The sequence below is a fragment of the Cololabis saira genome, chromosome 24 (genome assembly GCF_033807715.1).
Source record: "Cololabis saira isolate AMF1-May2022 chromosome 24, fColSai1.1, whole genome shotgun sequence".
NCBI lineage: Eukaryota > Metazoa > Chordata > Actinopteri > Beloniformes > Belonidae > Cololabis > Cololabis saira.
The window spans coordinates 5,958,639-5,981,256 of NC_084610.1; the positions used below are offsets into that span (position 1 = coordinate 5,958,639).

The window sequence follows — 22,618 nt, forward strand, 5'->3', positions numbered from 1 at the left end:
GACCCTTTCAGATGATTTGTAGTGACGCATGAAGCTGTTACACCTTAAAGGCAGGGTAAGTGATTTCTGGATGATGTCACACATCACCCAAACACTGTGCGGTAGCTCCTCCCTCCCCCCCAGTGCTCCTCGAGAAAACACACTTAACATGGTATACTCACTTATGAGCAGTACTGGAGTTGAGGGGGGATGACGGGGGATGGCATCTCCACTGAAATAAAAAAAAGTCAAAATCATCCCCCCCAGTAAAACTGCCATCCCTCCTTTCCATCCCTTATGTCATTTCATCAATGAATGTGGTTTTACTGCTATTTGACATTTTTCACCTGTTTCAAGTAAATTTTCACTTGAAATAAGTAGAAAAATCTGCCAGTGGGACAAGATTTCGTGTACAATCGTGTTCCACTGGCAGATTTTTCTACTTATTTTAAGTGAAAATCTACTTGAAACAGGTGAAAATTGTTGTTTTTTCCCAGTGATGAGTCTTGTTTTAAGTGTAATGAGATTTTCTTACTAAAATGAGACATTTTAACTAGATATAAGACAAATATTCTTGTTAAGATTTTGAGTTTTTGCAGTGATCCATTTTACTTATCCTGTGAAGGACAGAGTCATATTGATAAGTTCAGAAAAGTGTTTTTTATTGTTGTGTTTTGATGTATTTGATGTAAGCCCAGTGGATATTTAAAGCTTACAGAAGGCTGCATTTAACTGCTGCTATGTCATTCCTGCAGTATTTCTGCAGGTGTTTTGGTCAGTGCTGTTATTTGTAATATATTATATTATTTGTAATCAGCACAAATTATCTGTCCCCATATGATAAAAATCCACCATCCCCCCTGATTTTTTTTTATAACTCGAGTACTGTTTATGAGATACTCACTGAAGTTTTTTGGGTTGTAGATAATGTAGAATACTTTTAAAAAGAGGTGGTTTGGGAATCTATTCACCAGGTTCAAGTTGAGCTACCAAAGAAAGCTTGATAGCAGCAGAAAAGAAAAGGAGGAGAAAAAAGAGAAATTCTCCCTGTGAGAGCATATGAGAAATTTCACAAAATGCTGTAAAAGCTTAAAAATTTGAAACAAACAAACTCAGAAGTTGTGATTTCATTTATTGTCAATATTTCTATCGATGGTTTCCGTCCAAAGCTGTGGTCTGATTGCTGTTTGGTTCAAATACAATATAAATGTGCCAACAGATCCACCCATCAGCATCTGTGGAGGTCGTGCAGAGCATCAGTCAGCTCCCTGTTGTGTCTCTCGCTCCATGGAAACAAGTTCCCGCTATTCCTTATAATTTATTCCTGCCATGTCTTGGACGAGCCTCCTGGAATGCCGCTGCAGCGGTTTGTAGTGTTCGATGGGCTGGTGGGTTGGAAAAGGCAGGCGAGGTTTGGCAGGGAAAGGTAGGGGCAGAGAGGAATGATGGGAAGGGGTTGGACGAGATGAGCGAGAATGCAAGCAGTTTGATTATTTATCATGTAAACAACAAAGCCAGGGAGCCATTTTTGTCTTGAATTGGTTTCATTTAAAAAAGAGAAAATGTTTTTCACTAAATTCATGTGGTTCTGTCTGACATTTGATGTATATTGTTGCTGCATTTCTACCTCAGCCACGAGACAAATTTGTTTGGAATACCGTGGAGTTTTGTTGAAAAGTAAATGCAGGTTTGGGGAAAGTTGACAGTGTTTCTGCGTGTCTGTCTATAGGGGCTATAGGAGTTTTGTGAAGCTCTTCCTGGCTGAAAGATGATTTCTATTAAAAGTGAAGTATTGCTATGACAGCATGTTTTTCACCTCAGCTTCTCTGGTATTGGATAACATTTTAGGAGGAAAGATGTGATTCTCCACTTTGAAGGTTAATAACAGAAACTAGTGACGCAAGATTTAAGAGAGGATCTTTGTCTTCTTTTGTCTGCAGTTTACCTGATATTTTGCCGTCTTTTTGATAGCAGGACTCACAACAAGCACCGGGACATGGTCTTATATGCAGAGGTGGGTAGTCACGAGTTACATTTACTTAAATTTACTTGAGTAAGTTTTGGGAAATGTTGTACTTTTAGGAGTAGTTTTGAATCACTATACTTTTTACTTTTACTTGAGTAGATTTGTGAAGAAGAAACTGTTACTCTTACTCCGCTACATTAGGCTACGTTGAGCATTTACTTTTCTTTTATCCCTTTTATCCGCGTATGGGTCAATCTCATGACATCACTGGGTGATTCTTTGGGAAAAATGTTTGTTTTTGCATGTTTTGTCACATTTACACAGACTCAAACACACACAGAGTTTCTATGAGTTCATGGGCTTGTTCTAGTTCTGCCTGGTTAAAAAAGAAAAGTACAAAGGCTTGAAATTTTGTGCTACTTGTGCTTCATTTATTTATTTATTTATTCTGTTATTATTTTATTTATTTTATTATTTATGAAAGTACTTGAATTTACTTTAAGCTTATTTTAATTTAAGCTATTTTTTTTATTAATTTTAATTTATTTTATTATTTTATTGATTTAATTTGCCTGAAGATGATTATTTTGTACTCTTGACTATTTGAATGGTTGTGTTAAAAAAATAAATCAGACGTTACTCAACAGTTACTCAGTACTTGAGTACTTTTTTACTTTTACTCAAGTAATTATTTGGATGACTACTTTTTACTTCTACTTTAGTCATACTATTCTGAAGTAACAGTACTTTTACTTGAGTACAATTTTTGGCTCCTCTACCCAGCTCTGCTTATACAGTATGTGTATCTGATGGTGTATACAGGGGAAATGTTGGGATGCAGCTTTCCTTAGCATTACTTTTGTAGGGTTGGGGGACGACACCTCTGACAGAGCAGTTTTGATCAATTCCAGGTATAAGGGGGAAGGATTGGACCACTAAAGGAGTTGCCAGTGTGAAACGCAGGCTCATCTGGGGACCAAAACAGTTCCTCCTACCACTGCTCTGCAGCCGCACCGAGCCTGCACTAGATTTGATTCATTTACGTGTTGACACTTGTTTACTTGTAGCTGCTATCGGCGGTTGCTATCATATTCAGGCTTTTCCACTTCCTGCAGCCGTAAACAATCAAAGTTCAGATCCCAGCAGGGGTGAAACAGAATAACTAGGAAGTGAGTCATGGTTGCAGTCCAAGAATAAAAGTTTAAAAAAGGATATGAAACAATCATAATGGAACCTGTTTCTGTTGATACGTCCTCTTTTCCCTGCAGTTCACTAGTCAGAAAGGGATTTATCAGCTTCATGTATGCTTTTTATGTTATGACCTTGTAAAAAAAATAATTAATAAAATAAAAAGAGGCTTCCTGGCAAAGTGGTAATATCACATTATCACATCCTTGTCTTTGAGCTGTTAAGGTCTGGAAGCAGATCTGAGAATCCAGTCACGTATTATATTTCTATTTTTAGAAGATCTAATAGCTCCTTTGTCCTCTGTAAGAAAATCCAGAAGATATCCCTGCTGCCAGGACTGTCAGATATTCCTGTTTCATCTCCAGCAGCCTGAAATGTGTCAGTCAGCCTAACTCACCGCTGACAACACACAGCACCCGCTCTGCAGAAGAGACAGCTAAGCATTTTAGAGAAGTTAGAACAAAATCATAAATTCTAGGTTAGTTATCTCATGGAATACAGTTTTCTGTGATATAAGTTGGTGTTAAAGTAGACGGTTTTGCCTCTCAGTCCCTCTGCACACATTCCAAACTCAGTTAAGCCTGACTTAAGCTGAACTTGGCCACCTCTAGTGCAAATTCCAAGGTCAAGGATTTTGAGGTTTAGGTGTTTAATCCTGGCATCCTGACATTTTAATCCACATCCGAAAATGTGTGACATGTAAAAAATGGGAGAAGCATTTAATTAGACCCCTGACAAACAGCATAGTCATAGAAATGTGGTATTGAGCTTCAACGCCATTTGTATGACCTGCAATAACATTTTAGGCTTTTAATGAAACCTACCATGTGTTTTTTGTTTTTAATAATGAGAAGTGGGGACAAAAAAGAGGATGGACTACCTTAGATGGCCAGGATCAGTTTCCTACCCAGCCTCATAGAAACTCTGATAGCCGTAGATCAGGGGTCAGCAACCCAAATTGTTGAAAGAGCCATATTGGACCAAAAACACAAAAAACAAATATGTCTGGAGCCGCAAAAAATGCAAAGTCTTGTATCAGCCTTAGAATGAAGACAACACATGCTGCATGTTTCTATATTAGTTATAACTGGGGGGAGATTTATTTTTTCATTATGCCATTCGAGAAAAAAGTCAAAATGTTGAGAAAAAAGTCGAAATGTCAAGAAAAAAGTCAAAATTTCGAGAAAAAAGTTGAAATGTAAAGATTAATGTTGAAGTACAATCTTGAGAAAAAGTCGAAATGTTGAGAAAAAAGTCAGAATTTCGAGAAAAAAGTCGAAATGTGGAGAAAAAAAGTCGAAATGTCGAGGAAATAGTCAAAATGTTGAGAAAAAAGTCGAAATGTTGAGAAAAAAGTCAAAATTTAGAGAAAAAAGTTGAAATGTCGAGATTAAAAAGGAAGAAAAAAAGAGAAAAAAGGAAAAAAAAGGAAAAAAGAAGAAAAAAAAGAGAAAAAGGAAAAAAAAGAAAAAAAAAGGAAAAAAAAGGTCAAACATTTTTGAAAAAGCTCCTGGGAGCCACTAGAGAGGCACTAAAGAGAAGCATGAGGCTCTAGAGCCGCATGAGGCTCTAGAGCTGCATGCGGCTCTAGAGCCGCGGGTTGCCGACCCCTACCGTAGACAGTAACAACTATCTTTGAATCGTAGCCGACATTGGCTTTATAGCTACTGTAGTATCTCACTTTCTATTCAATTTGCCAAACCTAAGCCCATTCTCGTGTTTCTCTTAGAGTAGCAGCCTTCAACTGGGGATGAAAATGAATGCATTTATTGATTTTGATCATTATTTTCCCTTTGGGGATATTAAAAGTATATTGAATTGAATTCAACGGAACTTAACTGAAAATAGCTGTTTCACATTTCATTGCTCAGATTCGGCTCCAAACCCTTCCAGCCCAACTGAAAACTAACTACAGGGGTCCAAAACAAGGGCTGTTTCTCAGTGTGCATACTTTCTCTGTATACTTGAGAAATGTCATCATCTGCAGCGGAAGCACTGTTCCCGTCCTCAAGTCATCGAGTCCAGTCCAAATTCCCAGATGTGTACTTGACCGGCCCACTCTATCGAGGATGCATCCAGATAAATCCAGACTTGATGTAGTTGGAACTAAGAAACGGCCAAAGGATTGCAGGTTCCTGCAGGAACTCCACCCAAGGCTCCAGCCAGTGCTTCAGCTGAGACACCTTTATCACCAGACCCTCTCAACCAAGAGCCATCATGAAGTTCTGTTAACAGCAAAGTCATTGGTGATATCTTAAAAATTAAAAAGACCATACTCTGCTTGGGTTTTACTCACAGTTCAGAAGTGCAAAGTAGCTTAGAGGAGGGCAGCTCGCGGTTTTATTCAGCTGTTAATCCTAACTATGCAGAAATTTGATGCTTCATATAATTTTACTTGGCGAGCTACATAAAAATGAAAATAAAAGTTCTAATTGCACTTTTAAACTGTTTGCCTACTCTATGAAGACTTTCACACTAACTACAACAAAAACATACAGAGATGACGTCAAAGTTCCCTGGTCGTACCCCACTTGAAGGAAAATATTTGCCTGCCGCCCGCCGGGGTTTAAGCTTTGGGTGTGAACTTAGCTCCCGACCCCCAGACGAGCACGGAGGTAAATTGGGCCATCAGTCATCTGCTAGGACGCAGTTATTAGATGCTCCGGACCATTTGTCTGCCAACACTATCTCCCGACTACTGTGCTGCATCTATACCGCTGAAGGGTGTTGCCATGGAAACGTGGCGTGATGGCTCTTTGATGTGACGTGTGTGCACCGGGGAAACAGGGTTTCTTCTGTGAAGGACTGCTGAGGAATGAAGGGGGCTTGGCCCGCTCAATATGAGTGCGTGCATGTGTGTGTGTGTCTAATCATTTTCCTGCTCCCTCACTCTGGTACCTTTTTCACTTTCATGCTTGGACGGCTACTTTCTTTTCCACGCCAACATTCTTCAACGCTCCCCATCCCTGCGCAGGTCTTACAGTGTTTTCAGTCTTGGTCCACTTTTCCCTGTTTGGAGGATGACGCGGAGGAAAGTGCCATGAACGCATGCTTGGGGATAAATTTGAGGTCTCTGGTTGCAGAATGATTTTTAAAGATAAAATGATCTATTTATCTATGTTTAACCGGTCAAGAAAGATTTTGTGTGAGTGTTCGGACCCCCACCAAGCCAAAACACTGCAAAAACTCTTACCAGGAATATTTGTCTTATTTCTAGTTAAAATGTCTCATTTTTAGTCAAAAAATCTCATTACACTTAAAACAAGAGTCATTACCAGAAAAATAACTTAGTTGACAATTTTCACCTGTTTCAACTACATTTTCACTTGAAATAAGTAGAAAAATCTGCCAGTGGGACAAGATTTATCTTCTCATTACAAGCAAAAAAATCTTAGTCCACTGGCAGATTTTTCTACTTATTTTAAGTAAAAATCTACTTGAAACAGGTGAAAATTGTTTTTTTTTTCCAGCGATGAGTCTTGTTTTAAGTGTAATGAGATTGTTTTGACTAAAAATGAGACATTTTAACTAGAAATAAGACAAATATTCTTGTTAAGATTTTGAGTTTTTGCATTGTAGGTGCCCAAATTGCAGCTGTAAGTCCCTGGTTTGAATATTTCCTGGGACCTTTGCAGTATCTCTAGTTGTTGTGTTGGGTTTTTTTTTAATATAAATTCCAGATATTGTCCACAGACTCAGGTGCAGATACATGTTATACTGTTGATGCCCTATGAATATACAGGTAGTATCCTTTGGCATTAGTGTTTACTGAAGACAAATGAGTCCGGACATACTCGCTTCTTTATACACAAGCTCAACTGTATATATTCCAAAAAGGCTATTTTTGTGCAGTAGTGTCTAGTTATTCTGGTCTTGCAGATGATGTGAGTTATTGTGTAGTGAAGTGTTGTGAGAGGCCGGTGCAGCTGCTTTAGGCTCGGCCTGCAGAGGTTCAGGGACAGACTCAGCGCAGCCGCCTGCGGCAGGTACAGGACCAGGGAACACCAGCTGCAGCACCTCCAGCTCAGCGGTGACTACTCCTGGCAGCAGCTGGCTCCTCCGCTTGAGTGACCGTCGTCTCGGATTATTTCCGGACACTTCCAAGTGGAGAGCTGCTAGACATGGCCGACCAGAGGAGGCCAGCTGCTCTGCTGTTACCGCTGTAGGTGCTCCGGTGGAGCAGCCTCGGCGTCAGGTCAGTTCAGGACCTTTCCACACGGACTAACTCCACCACCAGACAATGACAACGAAGGGAGTGCTGCTAGAGACAAAGCACGGGTGCTGGTAGAGCCGTCTAGAAGATTTGCGAGGCCCTGTGCGAAATGGCCGGGGGGGGCCCTCGCGCGTGAGGGTAGCGAGCGCGCGCAAAATTTGGGGGTTTTTCGGGTCGGATTGGGTGTCTATATGCTCAATTTTAACTCTCCAATTCGCAAAATACTGCATACCTTCCCCTGCCTCATCATCATCTCTTGCCTCGACGCGGGGCCCCACGGCTGCTTGACACCCGGTCGGATCGGTGATTTTTGTAACAAATTTATCAAACAACCCTTTCAGAGAGGCATTAAACTCTTCCATTTTCTTTAGTTTTTTTCTTTTTTCATCCCCTGATGGAAATTTCCTGAATCTGTCTCGTTCTCTCGACATTGTGTGACAGTTTGTTCCAACTCCACCCGTCTGGATCAGAGCAGCTTGTGTCTGCGCTTGGTCTGACGCAGTTGTATTGAACAACAGACACGCGCATCATTGCACATATATTTATTGATATGCACAGACTAGTACACATTTAGGTCTGTAATGGAACGTGACTGTTGATATTTATAAGGGAAAAAATGAAAAAAAAAGAAGAATTTTTTTTTTTTTTTTTAATTTGAAAAAAAAAAAAACGGCCCATCGTGCGAGGCACCTTGGGGCGCGAGGCCCCGTGCGGGCGCGAGGCCCCGTGCGGTCGCACGGTTCGCACACCCCTTGCGGCGGCTAATGTTTACTCGGTAGCAACATCTGGAATCAGGGGTTTTTGGAGAGAAATGCTCAGAAGGAATAAAGGCCAACATTATAACATCACAGGTGAGCGTAAATTAAGATAGCCAAGGTAAAATAGCGACGTTTCTGCATCTGCATTGAGCTTCCAGGGAGCTTGCTCATCCTATATGCACATTCTTTGATCAAATAGTTATCACTAATATGGTTTTGTACAATGAGACAAAGAAGAGTCAAAGATGGGTTATTGTGCATCCTACATATGGCTGAGAAGAATCTCATTCATCCATGACGTAGTCAGAGTACATCTGGTTGGGATGCTTCCTGTACCGTACGCCCCCCTGGTGATGTTTCCTGGGCCTTTCCCACCGGATAAGGCCCAGGTCAGGCTGGAGGGACGACACTCCCAGCTGGGACCCCCCGAGATGAGCCGGGGAAGAGGGAAGTCTTGGTCAGATTTGATCAGTGAGGATTAGTTATCATGAACCAAGGATAGTGTTTTTGGATTCACCGGGGTTGAGCGGTATCATGTCCTACCAACATGGCGCTTCAAAACCACTTTGCAGTAAACCTATGGGTGACGTCACAGGAGGTTTGTCCAGTCCCTTCATGCAGTCTGTGTTGTTCCCATCCTCCCCCTCCATCTCCCTGTCAAGCATGCATCAGCAGCAGCACAGGGGACTGTGAGGAAGAGGAGGGAGGAGGACGAGAAGAAAGCGGACAGACAGAAAGAGGTTAGCAGAGGGAGGGATACAGTTACCGTCTGCCCCAGAATGCCTTTTGCTCTCTCATTTTGGGCACCGGAATCATAAGGAGCCCCAAGCCACTCTCTTGGCCTTATATAGCGCGTTTCAAAACTTCTTGGCAGTTGACAGGAGGAAGCCAAGCCAGCAATATAAAGAGCGTGTCCTGGTCCAGTGCAGAGGCTGCGCAGACATGCACACATATACACAGAATCAAGTTCAGTAGCTCTCTGGCACGCGTCTGGGATTACTGCTGTTGTTTTGAGCGAGAGGGGGCGGAGGAGGAGGAGGAAAGTGTCTGAATTTGGTACTCCCTCTCTCGCCTTGCGTCTCTCCTGGAGGGGTGTGAAGGCAGGGGGAATGCAGAGGTAGAAACAAGGAGAGGAGAGTGCGGGAGAAAGACTAGCACCGGGGTGCAGGTAAGAGACTTTTCTTGTAGATGTAGCAATATCTTAAAACTCACATTTGTGGCTTAAAATGGTTCAAAAGGAGGATGTCAAGTAAAATTCAGAGGTTTTTAAGCTTGTACATAAACCGGAAGGAGTTTGAGTTGTGCAGCTTTGATTATGAAGTGATTTCTGCATGTCTTTTTTAGCTGAAACTGCCTTTTCCGGGATATTGTGGATGTGTGCTAGTCTGCATTACACCCATGGGAAAGTCTCTCCCGTGGGAATGAGACGGGCAGAGTTCATTCAAGCTGCCGTTTGAGGCTCCAGAGCCTCCCCTGACCCGGCGACCGGTGATTTGTGGCAGCAGGGCCAGCGAGAGAACAGGAGCAACTGGTCAACGCAGCAGGCAAACACGTGTTTTCCCTCTCAGCAATCTGAATCTGCTCTGGCGTTGCAAGACGTGCAGGGAAAGCAGCTGGTGCAGGGACGTATCTGAACTTTTCCTTGCTTTTCCTGTAGTTGTTGTGCTCTCACACGTGATTTAAGAAAGGATGGACGCCTCTCACCTCTGACCTCGACTAACATGGGGGCAGTAATTAAACATGACATGGTCAAGAGGTTGCAGGGCTTCGGTCTCCCGCTAAGGAGCTAAAACAAGAAAGGAATGCAGTTTTAGAACTGTTTAAAAATTAAACACTTCTCAGACTACAACCCTTTTGACGTAGGAAACATTTGACAGTGATGTACCACTGAACCTGTTGCTCTCGTCCAAGCCCAGCATGTTTTAAACCGGTCTCAAATCTCAAAAGCTTGAATAAACCCAGAGCAATTCCACTCACATTTCTGAGCAGGAGAGCCCACCAACAGAACATGTGGTTGGTAAAATATGAAAAAGACAAGATCCTGCAGCTGTCTGGGCTGTGAAGCAGGATCTTGGGACTTTTACAAGTAGAAGGGACCCAGGGAGGGTGGCATTTAACAAATTAACTGGCCACTAACATTTCTCTGTCAATGAGTGACAGACTATGCGAATGTTTGGACCTATTTCAGTCCAAGTTACAGTGCAGCTTTGCACTTGTGAGAAAAGTGCAGAACCCGCTGCTACGGAGCATTCACTCGTCACTCTCCCGCTAGATCTTGTTAGAGTATGTTTTGTCAAAGATTATGGCACCTTTGATGTCGGCGTGGTGTTGTTTTAACTCCTTTCACCGCGCTATTAGCGGTCAGAAACAGCCCTGCCTAGTTAAACAGGAACTGATAGAAGAGGGCTGTCCGGAACCGACCCCTCAGCAGATCCAGCGCTGGCTCGGTCCAGTAATGACGAAAACATGCTTTGTTTTGAGCGTCCGCAGAAGCCCTGCCAGTGCAGTGTAGTGAAAACAATTTTATTGTAATTCTCCCTCTTTTTTTTTTTTTTAACCCACAAAGCGAAATACAAGATCTTGAAAATGAGGTGAGCTCTGGTCTTAGAGGTCCAGCCCGTCTCATGGTCCAATGACCTAACATCTCTAACATGCATCGTCTTGCAAACTCTCAGATCTGGAGGTTTTCAACCTGCATCCAAAGCGGACCACAATCCCACATCTGATATTCATCATTTCCTTCTTTAATGGGGTATTTTGTTGTCTGTAGCTCCCAGAGTGATTTGAGTTGCAACCAGCCAAGCCGGAGCCGCTCACCACTCGCTGTGGCCCGACCATGACCATACAACCCATCCCTCACTGATCCATAGCGTTTGGCCTCCTGCGTGTCCACTTTATGGAGTTCCTCCTCGCCTCAAACTAAACACTGGCATGTTGGTTTTTGAAGTGAAATAATGACAGCGGCTTTGCTGGACGCAGCGCCGGGCTCGCTGGCAGTCGGGGACAACAATCCAGCGCCATTAATCTGGTTTTAAATAACCTCCTGTGTGTTGTGGCGCAGGGTGTCTTAACCATTTAGAGGAGACGGGAACACTTGTGCTTGTCGGACAATATTTATGCTCATTTATGGGGTGTCAGGCATGTGGTAGTTATTTTGTTTTCATGTGAAAAACACATCCTCTTTATTACTCTGGATTCAGGGACACGCTGGGGATTTGTTAGTCGGTAGCTTGCATGTCGCCGAGGAATCTCCCAAAGGGCTCCGACAGCTGTTTGCTTTATCTTGTGTTTTTCTCTTGGCCTGGTCATTTTCTCCAACGTCACACGCTGCTAGAACACCACAAGTATCCCTCATTAATTGGCGCCGTTGGAAACAGCTGGTGGACGCTGTGTCGTCCAATACACGAAAGCAATTATTTAGATTTTCTGTGAGCGTCAGCCTCCTTTTTACATCCTGTTTAGGTCCTCTGTTAGACCTTCTTGGCTCCAAATTTAGAAATCCAGCAAGCCGCGTAGACAAAATAAAATGTTTTCTGTTTCAAAAGGATATTGAATCATGAGATTGATGCTCCAGATAGTGTTTTAGCTGTAAAATGTTCCCACGCAGCATTCTGTTTTGGCAGAACTGAGCAAGAGTCATTTAATTTGCCATCAGACTGCCTCTATATCAGATATTTAACCGCCGATGGCATTCGACACTGCCAGCGACACACTGCCCCCCTGTCGAACATTACACACTTGACATGATGTCAAAACGTCAGAGCGGGAAGAAACACGCTCTCCACCATCAGCGCTCGGCGGATTTATTAGTCCTCCAAGTAAAACAGAAACCCAGCCGATGTAAAAATCCCTCCAAAGGGGCTGTTTGAGCTCCAGTCCTTATTTGGCCCCCGTTTGGAAAGTGGAGAATTTACTTTCTCGGGCAAACTGCCATCGGTGCGGCAGCGGCTCTTGTGTGGGCAGGAGGAGTGCTTGAGGAATTTCGACTGTGGCCGGACCAATGGCAGGCTCACTTAGCCGAGCCAATGAGATGATTTATGCACAGTGGCAAACGCGCGCTTTCTCCCATCAATTTGGATGAAGCTGAAGCGCTGAGATCAGAGCGGTGATCCAGTTAGAGGGATGAAATACAGCAGCTTCGCCAAGTTCACAGAGACCAAATCTAATACAGAAATTTAAAGGGGAAAAAGTCAGAAAACACAAAACTAGCACAATAAATGTGCTGAATATCAAAGCCACCCCCCTCTTTTTTTCTTTTCTTGACAAGGTGCAACCAGAAATTAAAAAGGCTGCTGCGTAAGCGACTTCTTCGGCCTCTCGGGTCAGAGGATGCGTTCACCTCCCCGTTTGAAGTTTGTGAACAAAAATGAGTTAATCATTACACAGCTCAGGCTGCTGCCCGCTAACTCATTATACAGCCATTGAACTCACTGGACCCAGAGAGGCAAACGTTGGTAGTCTGATCGACTGCTGCAGTGAAACTTTGGGATCCAGTAGGGCTGGGGATCCATTCAAATGTCAAGAATCGATTCGATTCCGATTCTTAAGATTCAGAATCGATTATCAAGATTTGATTCGATTTGATTCGATTCGATTCCGATATTGATTTAGGTTAGTGTTATCAAAACAGTTTTTTCAGCAGTTGCATGAATTATATGACTGTAGTTCTGCAAAATATGAATACTAGTATTATATTGAGATTCAACAGCAAGTATTGGCAGCTAATGATGCTGTAAGGACCAATCAGCTCCCAGAATGCTGATAGAACTGCTTTCAGAAACATCATTAGGGTCAGAATTACCAAACAGATCCAGGGAGGAAACAGAGATGGATTAAATCGGTTTTATTTTTTCCCACATTCCGTTTTTATTTGTTCCATTTTCGGTCCATTTTGGTTTTTAATTTTTGAAAATTTGGTTTTTAGCATTTTTTGCAAATGTAACCCCAAGACAGTGTATAAAGTAATGAAATATATACAATTTATGCAATTATAACTAAACACTTTAATGTTTTCATACCTTTAAACATATTTAAAGGCAAAAACATGGCACCAGTTATTCTCGTGTCCAACAAAACATTCCTTTTTTGGGGATAAACAAAAAAATTACCAAAAGTTGTAATGTAATGATGAAAAAAAAAAAAATACACACATAAATATATAAAAGAAAATTTAAAAAAAGTCCCCCTCCCAAAAAAAAAAAAAAAAAAAAAATCGATCTTTAGACAAATGAATCGATTTTTAGGAATTAATATTAGAATCGATTTAGAATTGGGAAATCGATTTTTTCAACACAGGCCTAGGATCCAGGTATAGCTGACGTTGAAGTGGAAGCTGCAGTCACACCTGAGACTCTTGACCTTCACAGTTCAACAATGCCCGGCCTCAGCTGTCCTCCGCCCGTCCCCTGACGAGGCCTCTCGGCCGGGCCGAGACACTGGAGAACCCCCCCCCCCCCAGCCCCCCCAGGTGGTTTGGTTGACTCCTTGTTCCAGTTCATTGGCTGCTCAGACGCCCCTCGTGACTCCAGGAGATTATAAGCTCCCTGTTTTGAGAGCGCAGACTTGCTTTGACTCTCTTTCTCTCAATGTGCAAGTTTTCTTTGTGGTCTGCTGGTCACCTCATTGCCTATTTGCCGGGAAGTGAGCGGGGAAGCGCATGCAAAGGTCAAAGGACCGGCCAGCATTCTTCGCTTTATTTTAGATGGAGCAGCGACAAGCTGGAACGTTGTCATGAGTGCACACAAGCACGTGTGTTTTACAGTTAATATATCAATTCTGAGGCAAAAAGAGCGCTGAAACTAAGCTTTAGTTGCAGGGATTTCAGTCACCACGGTAGACAGGATGGATGTATAAACATAGGAAACTTTTAATAAGCAATACATATATACTGGAGCTGCATTGAGATGCTGCAGATGGAGAAATTCAGTATTAGTCAGGCATGATGCTGAAGCACAGGGCCTCCCAGAGATTCCTGCACTGTTATCCGTCTGAGCTGGTAAAAGCCATGCGAAGCCTTCGTTAGTCTCTGCTTCCAGCTGCTGCAGCCTTATATGGAGGTCCTGGTGGATGTTGTCTTCTCGGTTTGTTGCATGGTGATGTGGTGAGGATTTTCAGGTCCACTGAAAGTTTGAAAGGGCGCAAGATGTCTGCTTCCAAAGTGCACATCTGTATTTCCTCTGACGCTGTCAGGAGTCTGCCTCGCTCCGTCTGTGTGGTTGGCGTCGGGAGTCTCTGGGAGCATTTTTCTACGTGCTCAGAGTTGTGTATGAAACCATAGCCCTGCAACATTTAATCCACACTGGAGGGAGTAATCATCGGGTCATCTGCAGGTGTCTGGTACCGTGTAACACAGAGCAGCGTCTAGATTAACTTGCTGAAAGGTACTTTGGCCAGTGGGGGCTGCCAAACCAGATAAATGAATGTCAGAACCGGCCTGGAGTACTGTAGGGACAGTAAAGGACAAGTACGAGCCACCTCGCCTGTAGCCTTCGGGGAGTAGAGGGAGTTTTTCATCGACTCTCTGCTGTGACATTTTCAGACCAGCGCAGGCCACACAAAGAGAGAGGAGTAATGTTGACAGAGCTTTCGAGACGGTGGCCACTGACAGGGCCTTTCCAAAACCTTGATTCTTTCAATTTTTCAGGAATTCAGGTTTAGATTTGCTGACGTGCTTCAGATCCATCTGCTGCCAGTTGAAGCTTTGCTGTAGCTGTCAGACAGACGGCCTCACATTTGCCCCGAGGGAACTGGTACAGAGGAGCTTACGGTGGACTACGCTTGAAATAAGGCACCTGGAAACCTCCTGTCCTCTCTGTAGGAGGTGAAACGTCTTCAAGAGCAAAATAAAAGGAAGTCCAGTTGCCTGTTCCAACCCTTCCAGAGATTTCGGTGGGCTATGATTGAAAGACGTGCAGGTCCTGTGGCTGCAAAGCAACCCCCGATCATGACTCCTCCACTGCCATGCTTCACAATCTGTGTGGCAGATTTCAGAACATCAAGATCCACCAACTCCACTTTGGTCATATCAGTTGGTAAGATATTGCTCCAGAAGACTTGTGGTTTGTTCAGATTAGGGCTGGGCGATATGGCCTTTTATTAATATCTCAATATTTTTAGGCCATGTCACGATACACGATATATATCTCGATATTTTGCCTTAGCCTTGAATTAACACTTTGATGCCTACAATCACACCAGTATGATGATTCTATATGTCTACATTAAAACATTCTTGTTCATACTGCATTAATATATGCTCATTTTAAACTTTCAAATGCAAATGCAAAAAGGGGGAATAAGTCAAATTTACCAAAACTGTATTTATTAAACATTTATTAAACGAGACGAGAGAAAAGCCTGTAATTTAATGCCCGTGGCTAAAAGCAAATGTGTGAAAATGTATACTCGAATATTCACGATATAGTCATTTTGTACATCGCACAGTGTAGAAGCCGAGATACATCGAGTATACTCGATATATTTCCCAGCCCTAGTTCAGATGCAGTTCTCCGTATCTCAGTCATGCTCTTTATGTTCTTGTAGGATAGAGAAGACTGCCTCCTAGGAAACAAACCATACTTGTTCAGTTTTTAATTGTGCTGTAATGAATTTAAAGATTGAATATACTCAGTGGGACCTGGGTTTGGGGCATCGCTCTTGTATTTCCTTGCTTTTCCTTGTATTTGTCTTTTGCTTGGATGTCCACCCCCTGGGAAGATTGGCAACTGTCCTGAATGCTTTCCACATGTGAATAATCCTAATTTCCATTTCTTATGTCTCTCCTATTGTGTTAACACGCATCTAAAAGCTCCAGCAGACCAGCAAACTGCCCCCAAAATGCCTGTTTTTAAAGAGATCTGGACACCTGCTGATGATCAATTCATTGACGGTTCATGATTAGATTAACAGCATCTGGATCCGACTTCCCCTTTAGAAGCTTATGGAAGCACTGAGGGGGTACTTAGTGTTGCCCACAGTGTTTTTTTTTTGGCTCCATGTTTTTTAAATAATAAAGTTAACTAGAAAATTTCAGGAAATTTTGATACGGGCATGCCCTACTGCCCATTCGTCCCCTCTCGCTGCTTTGGTTTGGGGCTGTAGTGGTTGTGTTCGGGGGGGGTTTATGTAAGTTTGAGGTGTTTACGGTTGTATTGCATTCATTCCTGTGCTCCCTATAGTTATTAATGGGGTGCACTTTTTGGCATCTAGCGTTGCCACGGTAACACTTTTGACTGAGAAAAGTAATGCCCATCGCGGCACGATGGAGAAGCATCTAACGATGTATGCCATGCATGGGTGCACATTCCGGTTCAGGCTACGTTAACGGATATGTTTTTTTTTCACCATGGTAAAAAACCCCATCCGAATGAATGGGGCCATTTGGACATGGGGACATTTTGACATAAAATTTCCTTAAATCACAGCTTCATGAAATTTGAATATGTTGAAGTCCACAGCGTGCCGAGTCTGGGAACATTTGTACGATGTCTCTACGATAACCTGTTGCCTAGCAACAAGCGTCCAAAGTCAAATGGAAATAAAAAAAAAAGGAAAGGTAAATATCGCAAACACTTTAATAAATGGCATAAGGAGTTTGTACGGTCCGTTAGTGCCAATCGGGCCGAGCCTTTGAAAGTTTGAACGATGTCTCTACGATAAAGTTTGGCCGAGCAATAAGCGTCCGAATTTTCGCGTTTTTTTTTGCTTTTTGGCATCTAGCGTTGCCACGGTAACCCCTATTACTGAGAAAAGTAATGCCCATCGAGGCACGATGGAGACGCATCCAACGATGTATGCCATGCATGGGTGCACGTTCCGGTTCGGGCCGTATTAACGGACGAAAAAAGAGTGCGGAATAATAAGAAGAAAAGGGAAACCTTTTCTGGATACTAATATATCGCCTTCATTTTTCAGGTTTTTGCGGCCATGTTTTATTTTTTGGGGATTTTTTTGTTCCACATCAGAGCGGGGTCATGCTGTACACCCGCTGGTGCGCAGTGGGAGTTTTGCGACTTTAGCTTGTTAGCAAAAGGCAAGCAACATTGCCCTTTGGGCCGTTCTGGACGATTGCAATATGGTCATGCCACTACTTGGCATGCCCATAATAAGAAATATGTTGTCTTTCTGAGGTGCAGTTTGCTGAACTCTGATATTTAGCTGATTATAATGTAGAATTTCATGGGAAAGTCCAATACGAGCTGGCTTCCACATCTCTCCTTTTGTCACCTGTGGAGTGATGCTTTCACCTTGCATATCAGCATACATCGGGCAGGATCGGTTCCGCGAGCGTTTGATTCAGCTACTGCTCTCTGATACGCTCCACGATAGCGCTACAAAGTCAACTGGCCTTTTGTTTTCCCAGAACAAACTAATTACGACGGCTTCCTTCCTGTCTGTGTCTGTTGTCTGCCGATAGCGCGCTCTCATCCCACCGCTCGTAAACATCCGTCGGCTCTCAGCAGGCTGGGATCGCGGCCGCGACCAGCACTCCCTTTAACCGTGCATGCATGTATGAACTTCTCACGTTTGTGTTTATCTGTACACACTGAAGTAAATACAATCAGATGGCGGCCGTAGCTTGCCAGAGAGTGGCTGTTTATCCGTCATAATCAGTGATTTGTGGCACAGCAGGCGATGCAGACTATTAGGAGCCACTCTTGCCTGCCATGCATGCTATTTGTGAAATGTTTTGAGAGCCCCATCTGACCGTGACGCTCCCACTGCTATTTAAAGACATGATATGTAGTGTTGCGACACTAGGAAATCAACACGCCTCTAATTTTGAGGTGACGTTATAATTAGGGTTGAAGTGATCCTGTCCCTGGCAGCAGGTACTGGATCTTGACTCCGCATCCACAGGAATAGAGGGCCGCCCCACCTCATGTGTTGGGAAACCTACACTTGTGTGTACTGAAACACATGCTGCGGAGCTAAAAGGGATGTTGTGTGGAAAAGGAATAGGAAATTAAATGGAGAATGCAGCTTTGTGAAGGGGTGGATGGTGAAATGACTGTCAGCTGGGAGCCACAAGATGAGGTTTAAAAAAGCAAGGCCTCTCATAGACATGAGTTCAGGTAACGATCTAACCGCTGCTCTTATTTGTTTATCTGTGTGAGGCAAGTTTATTTCTAGAGCACAATAGAACACCAGCGTGCTTTACAGAGGCATTTATCAGGGTTCATACGCTTTGAAAAAACCTGGAAAAGTCATGGAATTTTAAAATGTAATTTTCAAGGCCTGGAAAAGTTTTGGAAACATAAGTTCACCCCAAAAGTTTTGGAAAAATCATGGAATTTATTTTTCTCACTTAATGATAACATTTAGTAATAACAGCCTATAAGGTAGATTTAAAATTGATAAATAAATATTTTGTATAGAAAAGTCTCGTGCGTTCTCACACGTGACGTGCCGAGCATCTTGCGCATCATGCAGATCGTTTATTATTACAGTTATTACAGTTATATTAGATTACTATACAACATATACTACAACATAGTGCTGGTATATCAGTGTTAGTCTAAACAAATGTTTATTTTGTATAAAACCATAATTTTCATTAGATCTCCACTGTGGTGACCTTTTACATAGTTTTATTCCTATATTTCATTCATACATTGATGTTTTAGAGGGTCATGTATAGTCATGGAAACTTGCTGCCAAGTCATGGGAAAGTCATGGAAATTTGTTAATTTAAAATTTAAACAAAAAAGAAAGAAATAAGAACAACAGATAAAAATCAGTGCAGATTTGGAGCAGGTGAGCCTTCAACCTGGACTTAAATACACTGAGTGTTTCAGCTGATCTGAGGCTTTCTGGGAGTTTGTTCCAGATATGTGGAGCATAGAAGCTAAATGCAGCTTCTCCATGTCTGGTTCTGACTCTGGCAACTGATAAAAAAACAGATCCAGATGACCTGAGGGGTCTGGAAGGTTCATACTGGGTCAGGAGTCTCTGATGTGTTCTGGTCCTGGACCATTCAGAGCTTTATAGAGGAGCATCAGAACTTTAAAGTGTGTCCTCTGAGGGACAGGTAGAAGGTGTACAGAGCTCAGAGCTGGACTGATGTGGTCCACTTTGTTAGAGGACTGGAGCAGCAGAGTTATGGATGAGCTGCACTTGTCTAACCTATGTTTTAGGTAGACCTGTAAAGATGCTGTTACAATAATCAATCAAACACTGCGTCCTAAATTCCGTACTTCCACCCTAATGAGTATGCAAAATGAGTATGCAAGATTTTTTAGTGCGTCCGAAACATTAGAACGTACTCAATAGTAATCTCTATCCATACTCATTCTGGAGAAATGTATTAGTGTGGATTGATGGACACTAGCTGAGCAGAAACTTCCCACAATACAATGCAGCGGTGTTTGGTTTCTAAGTGATACGTATATGTCATAAGTATAATATTAAGTATAATAATATTATTATATAATATTAATATATAATATTATATAAGGTCATCTTGTTTGGGCCAGGATAAACGGGAAATAGCGGAGCGGAGCTGCTACTGTTACCATGGTAACAGCTGCTACCGCTGCTGTGACACGTCACTTCCTCCCAACGGCAGGAAGTGACGTGTGCGCTCTTAATAGTACGTCCGAATGAATGCACACTACTGATATTTACTCAAAAGTGTGCCGAACTTAAGTATACTTTTTAGTATATACTTTTTAGTATGGCATTTCGGACGCACCAAAAGTGTTCGATTAGGTTCTACCTGCTTCTTCTACCTTCTTGAAGTAATTATACCTTTTTGATGTGCCGTAGAAAAATTGTTTTTTTTAATATTGCGCCCCCTACAGTTCAGGTTTGGTCCAGCGATGTCTTGCAGGGCGGGACCTTTCGTTAACGACAAAATTACACCCTACTGTACATCTATATTTTGCAGACAGCTTTCATATGGGATAAACAAACTGTGTTTTGCTGCAGTACCAGATATTGATCCCTGGATGTGTCATCAAAGCCCTGGATTATGTCAACAATTGCCTTTTAATTAACCCTGGACTCCAGGGACGCCACTTCTCATTCATGAAAATGACATATAGACCTATGTGCTTAAGTTGCCGTGGTAACAGTAAACTGAACGGTAAATGTAACCAGTGTAACCATCATGTGTCGCTCTGGTAACGGCAACCTTATTTCAAAACACTGACAGGACAGGGCTAGCTAGCCAAAATGTGAAATTACGTGCAGCCGAAAAAATATTATATCAAGTCAGTCAATTTTGGTTATGTCAGCAGAAAAACACATAGACGAACGTATCTGATAGTTCTTGTAAAGGTGCAAGACAACATTGTTAGTTAGTTCCTTCCTCTGCACCGGTTCTCCAGGGTGTTACGAGACAGATGGCCTTTCAAATGCACCACACGTGACCTTTTTTGTTCTGCCGGAGTCTCTCGTACACACTGGTCGGCATTTGCATGACGATGAACAACTCTGGAATGCTTTGCATGTGTGAGCTGAGTGTATTACTGTTACCTCAATTGCCACTGGGAAACAGTTGAGTTTCCTTGGATTAGATGTTTCCCACGACGGCGGTGGTTATTTCTGTACTGTTGGGGAACACTTAGTCAGTCGGGGAACATTCAGTCCTGAAGTGCTTCAGGGAAATGGAGGATGCCATGAGTTTTTGCATCCCTCAGTCATTTCTGTGACACTATTCCTCGTTTGCTTTTCTCTGTGTGAGGTATTGTCCTCAATTTCCCTCATGATTTCTCCGTTTCTCCATTCACAGGTTACTACATCATGTCAAACAACCACCAACTGTGAGTCCGGCCCGGTGAGTATACAGTGCGCGTGTCTTGTTGTGTGGAAATGAGCCCATAAAGGAAACATTTAAAGGTCTGGGTGACCTCCTTTAATGTACGGGGTCTTCCTGGAATTGTGGTCAAACCACTCACCGTGGAGTTCAAAGAGGTTGCCGCTGGAGTTCAAATCCCATCTTTAGGGAGATGGCGGCGAGACAGTTATGAAGATTAATCCAACACATCCAAGTGAGGCTCTTAGAGAAAACTCAAAGTACTGAAACTTCCCCCGATTCTTCTTGATATCGCATTAATTTTAGTGAAAGTGACATTTAATGAAAATATATTGGGACTATTGATATCTTGAGTTTTGAGGATCCTACAAGACCTCAAATTTACGTGATTAAAGGGGACCTATTATGGCATCAAATACCTATTTTAAACAGGCCTTGAATGTCTTTAAAACAAGCTTTTGACTGTTTTTGATAAATAAATTAGAAATTCAGCTTCTGAGCCATGTCTTTATCTTCCCATTCTCTAACCTCATTATCTATGCAGGATTCTGAGTGGGCGGGGCTATGATAATGAGGCACTGTGCTGATTGGCTGCCTGAATGACGCGATACACCGCTACGAAAAAATGGAGGAAGCTCCGGCCGGCGGAGTTAGTTATGGGCGTGGTTTCACGCATCGGAGGCAAACCGATGCAAATCGCATTTTCATTACGTAACGAAAGGGAGCAGAATCTTATTGGCTCGTAGATCCACATCACACTGGACGGCTCATCCGGACGGCTGTACAGACACTGCAGAATTTGGTTGCTTTCCTCCTTCTCTGAGTTGGCAGGCTGAGGGGAGACCACTTTATATATGTTAAAGCAAGAGAAAACCTGTTTTTCATAATAGGTCCCCTTTAAGTTAATCTACAGGTGCAACCACTGAGTGTGTGAAGAGAACTGGACTGTGGTGTTAGGTTCTTTCAGAGTGGCTCTGGTGGCCGTTGAAGCCATTAAGCCATGCTTCCTACAAGTTTCATTCATTCATTCTGTAACATCCTTTAACTTTAAATATATTCATGCATCCTCATTTCCAATGTTGCTACCGAAATAGCATCTGAAATGAGGACTTGTGGAGCTTTGGGCAAACTCTGCAGGACTCTATGGCCGAGCCAAGGCCATGACTTGAACTTCCAGGGTAAAAGGTGGCTGTTTCTGGGTGCACCACCTTACCAGTGCTAACCTTTGGAGGGGGAGCCATTTCTGCCCTTGGACCCTTCAAGACAAACCCAAAACCAGCCCCTTAGTACATTCAACATCACAACAAGACTTACAATCTTTAAAATATGAGTAATTATGCTCTGTTGGCTCTTAATCCACAGATTAGATTTCTGGTTCGATCAAAATGCTAAGCAGTAAGCGGCTAACACGATGACAGCTATCCTGGAGATTGCAGTGTAGCTGTTATTCTAAAACCCTGCCCCTAATTATATATTAATATGAGGTTTAATATAAGTTTAACTGATGACAAAAGTTCTCATGGATATGAAATCCACCTTTGGTGTCAATAAACTTTTTTGAGTGAGTGGAAAGGCTTAGTGGAAAAGTTACATCAGTTACATCAAAAAAAAAAGTTACATCAGTGTATACAAATGAGTAAATTCATGTTCGTGATTCAGACTGGATTGGCCTTTTTTATTCTCCCTTGTATCACTTTTCTCATTATATAATCATCTATTTAGCATTTATGTGTGGAGAGCTTTTATTGCATGTACAG

At 42.6% G+C, this 22,618-nt stretch overlaps 1 protein-coding gene across 1 annotated transcript in view; it reads left to right on the forward strand.

Annotated features, from left to right (window-relative positions):
• tns1a (tensin 1a) overlaps positions 1-22,618 on the forward strand; it is a 116,449-nt gene that overhangs the window by 42,295 nt on the left and 51,536 nt on the right. The window contains exon 4 of the mRNA XM_061716067.1: positions 20,838-20,882. Coding sequence (XP_061572051.1) covers positions 20,838-20,882 — 45 coding nt within the window. The remainder of the gene's footprint in view (positions 1-20,837; positions 20,883-22,618) is intronic.